At 51.5% G+C, this 13,663-nt stretch overlaps 1 protein-coding gene across 5 annotated transcripts in view; it reads left to right on the top strand.

The window, feature by feature from the left end:
- The window catches only part of PLCB2 (phospholipase C beta 2), a 43,768-nt gene extending 31,007 nt beyond the window's left edge, over positions 1-12,761 (top strand). For 2 of the 5 annotated variants that reach the window (XM_080617559.1, XM_080617560.1), the window contains 14 exons: positions 269-423; positions 844-1,008; positions 2,299-2,398; positions 2,877-2,981; positions 3,908-3,993; positions 4,091-4,184; positions 4,713-4,766; positions 6,264-6,474; positions 6,658-6,826; positions 8,526-8,602; positions 10,269-10,364; positions 10,832-10,889; positions 11,257-11,343; positions 11,925-12,761. In XM_080617559.1, the coding sequence (XP_080473685.1) occupies positions 269-423; positions 844-1,008; positions 2,299-2,398; positions 2,877-2,981; positions 3,908-3,993; positions 4,091-4,184; positions 4,713-4,766; positions 6,264-6,474; positions 6,658-6,826; positions 8,526-8,602; positions 10,269-10,364; positions 10,832-10,889; positions 11,257-11,343; positions 11,925-12,197 (1,730 nt within the window). In that variant the 3' untranslated portion in view covers positions 12,198-12,761. Of the gene's footprint in view, positions 1-268; positions 424-843; positions 1,009-2,298; positions 2,399-2,876; positions 2,982-3,907; positions 3,994-4,090; positions 4,185-4,676; positions 4,767-6,263; positions 6,475-6,657; positions 6,827-8,525; positions 8,603-10,268; positions 10,365-10,831; positions 10,890-11,256; positions 11,344-11,924 lie in introns of those variants that run through there. The other 3 variants (XR_013956802.1, XR_013956803.1, XR_013956804.1) reach the window with 3 other exon arrangements.
- The last annotated feature ends 902 nt before the right edge of the window (positions 12,762-13,663 follow it).

Below are 13,663 nucleotides of genomic sequence, written 5' to 3'. Positions count from 1 at the left end.
GAAATAGTGGGTACTTCAGAGGAAGCTTTAATTTAGTTCTGCCCAAGACTTGTGGTGCAATTATAAGCAAAGCACTCGCCTTTCTTACAGCAGCTGCTGTAATACCTTTCCCTGTAGGGTGCTGAGAGGCTTTAATTAGTTTCTGGAATTGTTTTGGGAGCCTTTGGCTCGCAGGGGCTGTAACAGCATCCTTCGGCTCGCTCATAGCGTACAAGCACCTGAGGAGGTCCCACAGAGATGTTTCTCACTGTGTTCCTCTGTGTCTCAGATGTCCCCATGCAGCAGAACATGGCTCTGTTTGAGTTCAATGGCCAGTGTGGGTATCTGCTCAAGCATGAGTTCATGCGGCGGCCAGACAAGCAGTTTGACCCCTTCTCCGTGGACCGCATCGACGTGGTGGTGGCCAGTACCCTCTCAGTCACGGCAAGTACAGACCATGGGGCTGCTCCTGCCCTGCCAGCCAGTGCCTGGCACCGCAAACACAACTGGCATCTCTGTCCCCACTGTTTATTACCCAGTAGGGTTCTTAGTGGCAAATGAACCTGGGGAGTCCTGTGGGAGAGTGTTTCCATGGCAACCCCCAGGCTTTTCACTGCTTCAAATTAATCATAATCGCATGAAAATCAAAAATTAGCATCTGCTCCACAGCAGAAGCCAAAGCTGGGATGATGGGGAGGGAGGGAGGAGGCTGGAGGAAGTGCTGAAGCAAGAAACATGGGTGGAAGCTGCTGCAGGAAAGGGGTTTTGGGGTGGGAGGGTGACCCTAGGGTGCAGGTGTGGGTGGTTGAGCTCTTCTGTTCTGTTCTCTTGAGCAGCTGCTCACTGTGTTTCTGCTCGTTGTAGATACTCTCTGGTCAGTTCCTCTCTGACCGCAGTGTGAAGACATACGTGGAAGTGGAGCTCTTTGGGTTGCCAAGGGACACGAAGCGCAAATACAGAACCAAGCTGACCTCCACGGCCAACTCCATTAACCCTGTGTGGAAAGAGGAGGCTTTTGTTTTCGAAAAGGTAGCAACAGTTGATAGGAATTTAGACAGAGAATCCCTAAGGATCCTGTTGGCCACAAGTGCTGCCTCTTGAGAGGTCAGCGACAACAGAATCCAAACAACAGTATCCAAACCAAGTCCCCATCGCTATTTCCCTGAACAGACAAGGGGTAGCTGGAGCATTCCTGGAAATCACAGGCACTAAAAGGCTCCTATTTGTGGTGCACTTCAGGCTGAGCTGACTGATTGAGCACCAGGAACTGAATGTCTGTGGTTAAACTGTAAATGGGAAATGCAAACTAGAGAAGTGATGGCACCAGTGGGAGGTTCACAGTGGTGCCAAGACATGGAAAACTGCTCTGTTGGTCCACAAGAATTCCGTGGTCACTAATCCAGCTTTCTGCAGTAGGTCACAAAGGCAAAACACACGTTACAAGATTCATCTCTGTTAAGCACCCTGAAGTAGCAGCAGATAGTTGCAGGTTGTTGGGATGTGGCAGATAAATATTATCCTCATTTCAGGAAATGCTTTTCAGGCTTCAGTTCTGGCAGAATAATCCTTAGTTTATGTAATGTCAGAATGGGAGAGGAGGGAGACAGAAGGCCTTATGGCAAAGTTTCCATGTTTGCCAAATTCACCTTCTGAGTTCATTCCCTTCCCTGGGGAATTGCTTCCTGGAAGCTGTGGTTTGGAGGGTTTGTTGCCCTGTTGGGGTAACTGCCTTCCTGTGATCCTGAGCAGCCTCTCCTCTGGGAAGCCTGCGTTTTGTGGAGTTTGGGGTTGCTCAGTCTGGAGAAGAGAAGGCTCAAGGGGACCTGATCGCTCCCTACAACTGCCTGACAGGAGGATGGAGCCAGGAGGGGCTGGGCTCTGCTCCCAAGGAACAAGGGATGGGACAAGAGGAACCGGCCTCAAGCTGCACCAGGGCAGGTTTAGATGGAGCTGAGGAACAATTCCTGCCCCAAAGGGTGCTCAGGCATTGGAACAGGCTGCCCAGGGCAGGGCTGCAGGCACCGGCCCTGCAAGTGTTCACACACCGTGGAGATGAGGCCTCAGTGCCATGGGTTAGGGGTGGCTTTGGCAGTGCTGGGGTAAGAGTTGGACTGGATGAGCTTGAAGGGCTTTTCCAACCTGGTTGATTCTGTGATTCTAATTTCTGAGAATTCACTTGTGTCTGTGAGAAACTGTAGCCTTGGATGCATGGCACTGGTTTGCTGGAAGGAGAACAGAGTAAGGTCCTGCTTAGTGAAGCTAATATGCTGGTCGAGGTGGAGGTGAGGACACTGGTCTCTTCCTCTGTTTTTAACTTAGATCATGATGCCTGAGTTGGCATCTCTCAAAATTGTGGCCTGGGAGGAAGGAGGGAAGTTCATTGGTCACCGCATCATTCCCGTCATTGCAGTGCACTCAGGTAAGTTTTGTGGAGATTCCTTCAGCTTTTGTACCCTGAGACCCATCCACTGGAGGCTGAAAGGAAGCTACAAACATCTTTTCTTATCTAACATTTCAGGTTAGATAAAGGCAGGAGCTCTTCCCTGTGAGGGTGCCCAGAGAAGCTGTGGCTGCCCCATCCCTGGCAGTGTTCAAGGCCAGGTTGGACACAGGGGCTTGGAGCAAGCTGCTCCAGTGGAAGGGGTCCCTGCCCGTGGCAGGGGTTGGAGCTGGAGGAGCTTTAAGGTCCTTTCCAACCCAAACCAGGCTGTGGCTCTATGATCTGTATGTTTTGCTACTTAATCGCCATTCCTGTAGGCAGTAGAGCCTTCAAATTTGTCCTGGTACAACCTTGGCTTAATTCCATGATCTGTTCACCGCGCCCTCCTGGTTTTGTGCTGGAGCACCCAGCCAAGCAGAGATTGTGTCAGTTCACCTCTTCTGCTCTCTGTTCTCAGGCTATCACCACATCTGCCTCCGCAGCGAGAGCAACATGCCCCTCACCATGCCCTCCCTGTTCGTGTACCTGGAGATCAAGGACTACGTTCCTGACGCTTGGGCAGGTAGAATGCACATGGGGGGTGCTCTGGCTTTGGCCAAACTGGGATCCAGAAGCACTTTTCCAGTCTAGGGGCTGCTTTCCTGCTGCACCCTTAATTCGTTGTCAGGATGGGCCTTGAGTTGGTGCCAGCGTCCTGTCACACCCTTGCTTTCACCAGAAGCATGTGGGTCCCGTATGGACTGAGGCACACGTGCCTGATGTGCAGTGCTCACATAAGGGGTCTGAGTCAGTCTTTTTATTGCTTCTACTCAGAGGCAGAGAGAGGTTCCTGTGAGTAAAGAGTTGACAGCTATCAGGGACTGACAACAGTAGGGGTTTAGGGAGCATAGGAGCGTTCTTCTTCCCTGTTTGAAGAGCAGGAGGTGCTTCCTCACACTGAGATTCAGGGATCTTCCTTTAAAAAGGGGATAGTCGAACAGTGAGAGGTGAATCAGAAAAGAAGCCCCACACAGCAAAGCCTTTAAATAGTTGTGCACAAAGCCATGCAGAATGTAACAGAAGTTCTGGTCAGTACTGGTCGTGTTCAGTCTCTCTTCTCCTGTGTTCAAACAAATGAACCTTATTTATGGGGAAAACCCCATTAAATTGACAGTTTAAACACATATTCCTAAAACAGACCAGGTTTATACAGACTGGACTGGAACTGGAGCAGGGAGCTGTGCAGGTTGGGAAAGTCTTGACCTGGCTTTGGAGTTTGGGAGCAGTGTGCTCTTTTCATCTTCATGCAGCTGCCCTGAGCATCAGTCGTGAGCTGTCACCTCAGAATGGGACTGAGAACACTCCCGTCCCTTGGTCCAAATAGAGAATACAAAACTTCCCTTCTCCACCATTTCCTGTCCTTGGCCAGAAGGGAGCTGGAAGGCAAAAGAAATCAGATTACAGTGAGTTGTGTGATAATCCAAGCAAAGATTTCCTCCTTGTTTCTAGATCTGACTATTGCTCTCTCCAACCCCATCAAGTTCTTCAATCTGCAAGACAAGAGATCAGTAAAGTTGAAAGATGGCTCAGTGGAGGTGAGTTTTACCAGGTTCTGTCATTGACTCTAAAACACGTTCCATGGGTTCAGCCTGAAATAACCGAGCTTTGATTTACTTCTGATCTTTGTTTTAGAGGCTGGGCACACAGAGGAATGCGTCTGCTGAAATGAATGGGATGCCAGACTCCAGTGGGAAATTCAGCCTGCCTCATTCCAATGGGCCTGCAGGTAAAGCTGTGGGTGTGGGGTGAGCTGAAAGTAGAAGAGAAGCTCTACGCCCTATCATACTCCCTACCGTACCCTTAGATGGGCTCATTCTCTTCACTTATGTGTTACAGTGCTTGACAACTCATCAGTATTTCTTCCATATGTATCAAGGGATTAGTGTCCTTTCAAATATGTTGGTCTCAAAAACAAATCAGTTTTCTCCTATTTCAGACCAGAACATCCTTCTCTAAGACTTCTCTAAGACTGTAAACAGCCTTACACGTGCCAAATCCTCACCAGCAATGTTCAGCCTAATACACAGCAAATGCCCTTTTTCTCTGGCAAGGCAGAGAAGCCTGTTCCCTTTCTGCTGTGCCTGTTAACATAAGCACAAGCGTTCCCAAGCACTTAATCATCTCAGCAGCTTAATTAATGCCTTTGTATTCACACCAACATTCTCCATGTGGCCCATGTTCTTGGTGAGCCCTTACACTGCCTGTTTTCAACTTGAAGATCCCAGATAAACAGGAGCCTCTTTTGTGATTCCAGGAGCAGCAGCATTTGCCAAGGATGAGAATGTGGTGGAGGTGCTGCAGATGGCAGGTAACTGCTTGTGCTGTTCATGTGGGCTGAGGCCCTGTCAGGCATCTTATGTTCCCCCTCTGCCGAGTTTCTCACTGGGATAAGATAGAGATGGAGGCTGTTTGTAAATAAATCAGACCTGAGCCACCCCTGCCTGTGGCAGGCAGCACTACACACACAGCACAGGAACCTCTGGGCCCAGGGAGTTGTTTCCCTGCCTGTAGCACCATTTCCCCATTGGACAAGTGCCATGGTGTGTGCTTAGCACCAGGCTGGGATGGAGCTCACAGCAGGTCTCAGGGAGGCAGAGGCTTGGAGTTGTGACCCATGGCTTAGGCAAGCTGGGCCACTATGACCTGCACAGGTAGGGCAGAGGAGCTTTTAGCCCTCTGAGGGCACTGGCTGCAGCAGGACTGCAGCAGGTCAGCTTCATAGCAGGGGAGGAGGCTGGAGCTGCCACACAAGTTCTGCTGTGGCCAGATTTGATGGGTCCTTTACTGAGGGACTGACTAAAGCAGAGGTGATGTGGCCACAGGGAGCCCTCAGCACACATGCACCCTTTGTAGTAAGCGCTGTTCATCCGTTTTTGTGTGTGTTAGTGCAGTGTGATACAAACCAATACAAACAGCTAGTAACCAGTGTGCCACAAAGCTGAACAGAAGGCACAAGAGTAAACTGCTGCACTCAGGATATGATGCCAAGTAACTGTTATGTACATTAAGTTTTGTTCTTAACAGTTAGTCCTAAGGAAAACATTCCCCAGGATAGGCTGTGGTTACTGTAGCTCAGGTAAGAGGCATCACAAGGGATGGAGGCACAGACGGCTCTGGTTTGGGAGCAGACTCCTTGCATTCAGCAGTACGCTTCCTTGTCCTCAGCACCAGCCCCTGAGCAGGAGCTGACCCAGCCCAGCACTGGGCTGCAGACACAACCCCCAAGTGCTGTTCAGTTTTACACCTTCCAAGCAAGAAGAATCCCCTGAGCAGACAACTCCCTGTGGCCTTTCTGCCCCAGATAAGCTCATCTGCCTGACATGCTGCTGCCAGATAACATGTTCCCCACCAGTTCCAGGCATCGTCCCCCTCGCTTTCATTCACCTCAAAAGCCCTTATGTTTATTCCTCAGAACCGCAGAAATGTGACACAAAATGGGATGAAAGTGCCTGTCATTAACTCAGTTCTGCAGAAAAATCAGCAAGGAAATAACAAAGCTCTTCCCTTATCGCTGGAGCTGCCACTTCCTTAACAGTTGGGATACTTGGAATTGTGGGAAAGGCTGCAGGGCATCAGAGAGAGAGTGGCACATCACCACCAAGGGTTCCTCTGGCCAAAAGGCAGCAGTTCTTGTGGCCACCCCCAAGCCACACATACCCCAGATGGTGACCTGAGCTCTATGTGATGCTGAAGGGAGGGAAGGGAAGCTGAATGAAGGCAATGGTGGAAAAGCCTGGCTGACCCCATCACAACAGGTACAGAAACGCTACAGGAGAGAAAACAGGCTCTTGCCTTTGTGTTTTAGAGCCAGAGACAGCCAGCCTCACAGACCTGCAGCAGATGAAGCTCTTCCTCAAGCTGCTGAAGAAGCAGGAGAAGGAGTTGAGGGAGCTGGAGAGGAAAGGAAGTAAAAGGAGGGAGGAGCTGCTGCAGAAATACTCCGTGCTCTTCTCGGAGTCTGTCTGCTACGGAGGCAAGAAAAGGATGGTGCACAATAGGAAAACCCTGAAGAAGAGGTAAGGGCCTGGCCAAGAGGAACAGGGGCTCCTGTTCTCTGAGGGAAGCATGGGGTGGTGCAGGCATCCCCATCTCCCTGGGCTTACGGAGTGCTCCCAGTGTTCCCACTGCAGGGTGGGCAGGAAGCTGAGGATTGTACCCGCAGCTCTGGAAGCAGCACAGCCGCTGTATCTGTTCTGCAGGAGCTTGACTAGAGGTGATGTTGGTACCTGTGCAAATCCTGTAGACACGGCAGAGAGTGCTGACAGCCAAGTTGTGGAGCTGAGGGAGAGGCTGGAGATGGACCTCGTGCTCCTGGGGGAGGAACACCACGAGGGCATTCGAAGGAAGAAGCAGCAGCATGCCACAGAGGTAAGGGCCACAGTGGCAGCAGATGATGTAGCCTGAGAGAGCCCCTGCCCAAACCCCAAGTTCTTCACTAAACCATGAGCTTGGAAATGTGGCCTCAGGACAGGAAACACCCCTCAGAGCAAGGGTCAGGTCTGTGTGAGGTGAGGGAGAGTGGAGGTAGCGGTGCTTGTTTGTTAGGAGCTATAAAAATCCAGCACAAACACTTCTATAGGTTGCAACTGAAAAGGAATTGAGGACTGCCCTGAAGCACATCAGGCTCCATCTGCTTAAACTCTCCTGATAGCTCAGCTTGGCTGTAACGTGGTGGTTACTGTCTTCATACACCCCAGGTGCCACCTCCAAGAGCTGGGCACATGGAGCTGTACCAGCTTCTCACAGCTCCCTGGTTGATGCTGTACCCTCAGAGCTCGGGTGACACACGAGTGCACGTTGAAGCCCTGCAGGTTCATTGAGGCAACCATCAGAGCATTACAGCCACACTGTGGGGTGAGACACACTCACCACTGTCACTCGGCCAGGACAGGTGACACAGAGCAGCCCTGCAGTACCTATGGTGCTAAGAAAATGAAAGCCTTGTACTTCCTGTACAAGGGACTGTACTCATAGAACCACCCCCCAGCAGCAGCAGCAGGGCAGGATCTCCTTCCTCCTGAACTCTGGGAAGTGTTTTGGTGTTTGACTTAGTGGAAGTCAAGGTAAGTGTCCATGTAAGGAGTCCTGCAGTGGCATCAGGGCCTCCCACACCCTCGGACTCCCCACCTTAAGCAAACACCAGCAAGAGACATGATAAGCCAACGTGCAGTCCATGAGGTGGTGGTGACAAACAGAGTATACACCATCTGTTCCCATGGAAGGGCAATGATCCAGGACTGGGAGGCCTTTTCCTATCGGTATTTTCCAGAGCAGTTTGCATCACATGTGTGAAATCCGAAGTTCCCTGGTGTACTTTGGCTTGACAAGCACCTTGCAAGCTGTCTGCAAGACTGGCTGCTCCAGCCTGAACCACCCCTCAGGGCAAACAAAACCTGCCTCTTGAGAAGTCACTTACCTGGAAATCAGGCTCATCACCAGAGAGAAGCTGAGGGAATGAAACATTCTTGTCTCACAACTGTCAAAGACTGAGGTTTAGTGAGCAGGGCTATGAAATCACAGCCTGAGTTCTCACAGAGCAGCAGCCAGGGGTTCCCTCTGAGGCAGCAGTGCAGGGCTGACCACTCTGACCTGCCAGGAGCAGGAGGAAACACGAGGCACAAGTCCCATTCTCTTGCTGCAGCCCTTGTTGTTTAGAAGGTAGCTGCTGTTCCCCACCTACCCCCAAGCGCAGTGAATCCAGTGCTGACTCCTGCACACAGGGCTGGAAGCTGTCCATGGGGATAACCTGGAATGTGTGACATGGCTCAGAGAGCTCTGCTGTTACCCCTGTGCACATCTGAACTCACCACTGTGGTGCACAGGTTTGCACAAAGCCTCGGGATGAGCTGGCCCTGGAGCTGAGTGCAGGGAGGGATAAAGCTGAGCTGGTGGGATGAGATCTGGATGATGAGTGTTGGGTGGCACAGTTTAGTGGGAGGTGTCCCTGCCCATGGGCAGGAACTGGATGATCTTAAGGTCCTTTCCAACCCAAACTATTCTATGATTCTATGTGCTGCGTCCCAGCTTGGTTGGTTTGGTTTTGATCTTGTGTTCATCCCTTGACCAGCAAGTCACCAAGATAATAGAGCTGGCCCGAGAGAAGCAGGCAGCAGAGCTGAAGGCACTGAAGGAGACGTCAGAAAGGTAAAGTTGATTTGGGTAACAAATTGCTAATGGATGGCTCTGGTCCGGGGTTGCTTTTGCTGCTACCTTTCAAAGCACTGGACTACAGCCAGGGAGTGAATACAGGGGAAGAGAAACAGTTCTTGCCATGGGTTAGTCAAGATGCCCAGCCTTGGCAGTGATGGGGAACGGTTAGACTGGATGAGCTTAAAGCTCTTTTCCAACCTGGTTGATTCTGATTCTACTTTGGTGAGAAGTAGAGGCAGAGGGATGTGATTCAGGGTCTCACAGTTGCACAGTGGCAAGAAGCCAGCTCTTGTCATCTCCAGAAGCGGTCCTGCCACCAGGCACAAACAGGACACAAGTTCAAGCTGCAGGAAGGAGCCTTGACTAATTCAGTAAGAGCTGCTGGGCACTGGGTGTTGTCCCTGCTGCACTCAATGCATCATATCACATACAATCCCTTCCAGGCACTGATGAGCTCAGGCTCCTGAGTGAATTGAGCATCTTGGCTTCAGTACTTCAGTAAAGTGGCAGAATCAACTCACCAGACTCTAAGCAGGCGTTTATCCATTTGTTCTTGTAATAACTTTGTCCTGAAGCTAAATCCTCACTCATTCCTCCTGCCCATTATAGCCTCTCTCGGTCTTTAGTTGCTAACTCAGGCAAAACTTCCCCTTTTCATGTCCCCCACCAAGATAGGCTCTTGCTCAGCCATCAGCACATGCAGACAAGACTAAGAGAAACAGGTTGAGTAGCTGGTTAATGGTTTGCTCACCCTACAATGGCCTTTAGTCCAGTCACAGCTCCAGCTGGCTGCGAGGAGCTGCAGCAGGATTTAAAGCTCTTGAGCAACAGGCAATAAAAATGGCAGTTAAATTGAGACTGAATAAATAATGGAGGGAATAATGTGAATGGAAGAAGCCAGCCATGAGCCAGTGGTACCTGGGGTGAGCTCTGTCACCAGGGAAGATCTCGAGCCTTGAAAGAGCAAGAAGGGGGTGGCAGACAGCAGTGAGGAGGCATTTCTGCATGAAAGCAGTGCATTGGGGCTCAGCTCGGGGAGCAGATGCTAGAGGGGGATGTGCCACAAGTGTGTAAACCCATGAATGCTATGGAGAAGAAGAACAGGGAAGTGATTACTCACTGCTTCTCAGAAGACAAACGTGGGCACCCAGTGAGCTTCTCCCTGTGGGTGCTCTTGTGCCACACAGCAGAGTTCGGTTCTTGGCCTCTCAGAGCAGGGAGCTTTGGAGTCCAACAGGAAAACTGAACTCCAGGGTGTGGGAACCATTCATGGGAGAGAAATGCAGAGGCTGGAGGAGAGACGGGAAACGGGGAGGGTGGAGGAGGGAGGAATGTTTGTGGGTTCTGCTTTGCAAGTCACATCCCACAGTTCATGCACCTTTCTGCTGGCTTCAGGTGCCTGGCTCAGCTCTGCTCACCATGGAGTTCCTTCACTCTGCTTTCTTCAGCAGTGTCAGCACTTTCAGCAAGTTTCTTGCTGCTCCAGAGGAGCCCAGTGCAGGGACACAACCCAGTCCCATTGCACGTGTCTCCTCCTGTGCCTCTGGCTGCAGCCCACTCACTCAGACTTTGCTTTTCTGGACACGAGAGTACTCAGAGTGCACGTCGGGGCTGCTTTGGGCTCCGGGTTGTACCCAGGTCTCCTCCATTCTCTCCACAGCAATATTAAGGACGTTAAGAAGAGGCTGGAGGCAAAGAGGGTGGAGCGAATCCAGACCATGATGAGGAATACCAGTGACAAGGCAGCTCAGGAGAGGTACTGGGGTAGCTGTTACTGAGCTGTGGCTGTGCAGGACACGAGCTGGCCTGCTCCAGACACATTATGTGCTGTTACAATACAATACCCTGCTGCTGAGCCTGTGTAGTCAAGTACGGCACAGCTGTAACAGCTTCACCTCCTCTAGGTGCAGAACAGGGTACGGCACCTCCTGTTCTTCCAGCGCACAGCAAGGGCCTCTTGCTGTCTGTTAACTGGAAAATAGCATTTTGCACCCAATCACTTGGCTTACCTCTCAGTCAGGTTTGAGCTGAAGGGGTGTTATGTACCTGGGTTAAATTACAGCAACCTCTCAGTGTGGGAGGAGGCTGAGAGTGTAACTCACCTGTGCTGGGAGGGCAGAGCAGCCCTGGCCTCATCTGTGGCGCTTCATGAGGATTGATAGACAGGATTTGTGTAAAGGTAACAGATGGGGTTTGGTGTCTGAGCATTTCCTTTCTTTAAAGGTTGAAGAAAGAAATCAACAACTCTCACATTCAGGAAGTGGTGCAGACCATCAAGCTGGTGAGTTTGGCCCTGGCTCTCTGCCCTCTGTTCCCTGTGCAGTGTGGGTGCCTCATGTCCAGGATCTGTGGGGCTCACAGAGCCTGAGTTCTTCCAAGGCATTTAAATGCCATTAAATTGGCTCTGAGTGCCTCAGGCTGCCAAAGAGCAGCTGAAGGCGGCTGCTCCCCTTAACTAACCCACAGCTCTGTGAGGGTCTAGAGAGTCCTTGGGTACAACACAAATAACTCGGAGCCAGCAGACATTGCTCAGGCCTGGGAAGGAGGGAATGGCAGTGGGGCACATGCTCTGCGAGCCTGGGACTTGCTGCTTCAAAGCTTTCGCTTATAAAAACCTAAATTTGAGGAGGTTTTATTTGTTGTGAAAGGTGATGGAGAAGACAGCCAGGTACCAGCAGAAACTGGAGGAGAAGCAGGCGGATAACCTGAGGACAATCAAGGAGAAAGAAAGCCAGGTAAAGGCAAAGAGGAAGCTCAGTAAATGCAGCACAATGCAGGAATCAGTCCTCCTGGAGCATCTCTCACTACACTCATCCCACACACACACTTCACCCACTCCTCAGATTGCCGAGGAAGTAAATGATTGAGGAGGTGGCTCTGCAGGAGCCTGCACTGATGGAAGTCAGAGGTGCTGCACCCCTGCACCAGCATTCAGCTGACCATACAAACCCCCTGCATTTAAAGTGTGGTGGAAATGAGTCTCTGGAGGAGATGAGTCTCATCCCTGAGCTCCTCAGACTCACAGCACAGACACATTCCTGTTCTTCCCAGGTTGATGTGAACAGGCAGCCTCAGCCCATCAAGCTGCAGCGCCCATCATGATGTAAAGCTGGAATCCTCCCCACTCTCACCTTCAGGGAAGCCAGGGATTGCCTGGGGCTGCAGGCAAAGCATTCAGAACAGGTTGAGACCAACCTGTGTGGCACCAGCATCTCACCAGCCCCTTGGGCTCCCTCAGAGCAGGTTTTTACACCATTCTCAGCCTCACATCTGCTCAGCTTCAGTGTCTGGAGGTAACTGAGGTCTCTGTTTGCAGCTCCAGCGGGAGGCACAGGCTGAGTATGAGGAGAAGTTGAAGAGTTTGAATATGGAGGTGCAGGAGATGGTGAAGAGCTACGTGAAAGCCGGTTTTCCTGCGGAGCCAGAGATGCCCAAGGACCCAGTTCAGAGCGTTCCTGAGGGAGAACAAGGCTCTACACAACAACGGGAAGAAAAGGCTCCTGTGGGAGAGGTGTCGAGGCTGACAACAGCCTCACCTGGGCCCCCCCAGGCTGAAACAGAGGTTGAGATTGAAGAAAGTGTATTCTGAGAGACACTTCCCTCAGCATTCCGGGTCAAGGTTTCTGGAGGTATCTGGAGGAGTTAAAGACCAGCTTCACAAAGTACTGCTGTCCTTTCCCAACCTGGGGAGCCCCTGAAGTCCTTCAGGAAAGAGTCTTTAACCCAGTCATAGGAGAGAAATGGGTGAAACCAGCATCTAAACCAGGAGCATCTTCCATCCTCTTGTTAGTACAACCTTTGCCCTTTGAGACAGCACCAGAGGAGCTGTGCTCCTCTCCCCAGAGCTGTAGGTGTCTTTACATCAAGTCCCCCTCACTCCTCAGCTTGTCCTTCAGGTTTCTGTCTGCTGGAACAGTGAGCTGAGGCAGGGCAAACCTGCAGCAGATGGTGACTGATCTGCAAGAACAGTTACACCTTGAACCTGCACTGCTAATGCATGAAGTGCTGCTAGAGGAAGCAAACCCAGCTCAAGTTGGTCTGAGGGAGGCGATGCTCCGAGCCTGCTCTGACAGCCAAGGACAGGCCATACCTCCCCGTGGTGTTACCATGATACTGGAATTAGGGATTGTACATTTCTGACTTATTTATTTGCTAAACCAATAAACCATTGCATTTCTTAGCCCTCTGCTCACCTTTGGGTAGCTGCAGTTAGTGAGGAGGGGCACGAGTCCCAGATGATGCCCAGTGCACCCATCGGTCAGCAGGGATGTTGGGTTTCCAAGTTCTCTGTCATCTGTGCTCCCAGTTCTCGAAATCAGCTATTAAATACCCAGTGAGGGGTTTCAGACACAGCATCCATCTCACACACTCTCCTCTGCACTAATTCATTCCATTCCTTACTGTATTTAATAACCAGATCCAGCACAGCCCATTACTCACAGTCCAGATGCTGCTTCCGATCCCACTCCATCATGGGTGACGTTGCCTCACTGTAACAGCAGTGGCCTCCTGCTCTGGAGCACAGGTCAGAAGTGCCCTCAATAGGAGTCAAAGCTCTTCTGGTGATTTCACATGGGTAGAGCCCAGGCAGAGCAGCAGGGCCTGACCCAGGGATGTTTTCACTCCTCTCTGCCCCGACACCATCACCCAAAGATCCCATTTCACAGTGCCAGGGTCAGGCCTAACAGCAGTTGCAGTGACTGCAGGGATGCTCTCTTCCTCCATACAGCGCAGGACAGGAGGAATACTCTTAAGCCAGGTCTGGCACATTCGGTCTCCCCACAAGGCTGCTCCCACCTACAGCAGCGGCACAAGCTGCAGCCCATCTAACACAGAGCACCACCACTACAGCCCCTTCCCTCCAGCCTGCACCAGCCTGTACCCAGCACTGCCTCTCACAAAGCCCCATTCACTTTGCTCTCCGGCCCCCAGCCCCTCTCCTCACTGCCTGTTCCAGCTCTCCAGCAACACCCTTTGGTGCGAGCCCTCACGCTGCCTGTGAGCACTCTGAGGTCAGCACCGGCCCCTCAACCCAGTGCTCGCCTTTTCTGCCCT

Source organism: Psittacula echo, assembly GCF_963264785.1.
Source record: "Psittacula echo genome assembly, chromosome: 5".
NCBI lineage: Eukaryota > Metazoa > Chordata > Aves > Psittaciformes > Psittacidae > Psittacula > Psittacula echo.
This window is presented reverse-complemented; position numbering and strand designations above follow the sequence as displayed.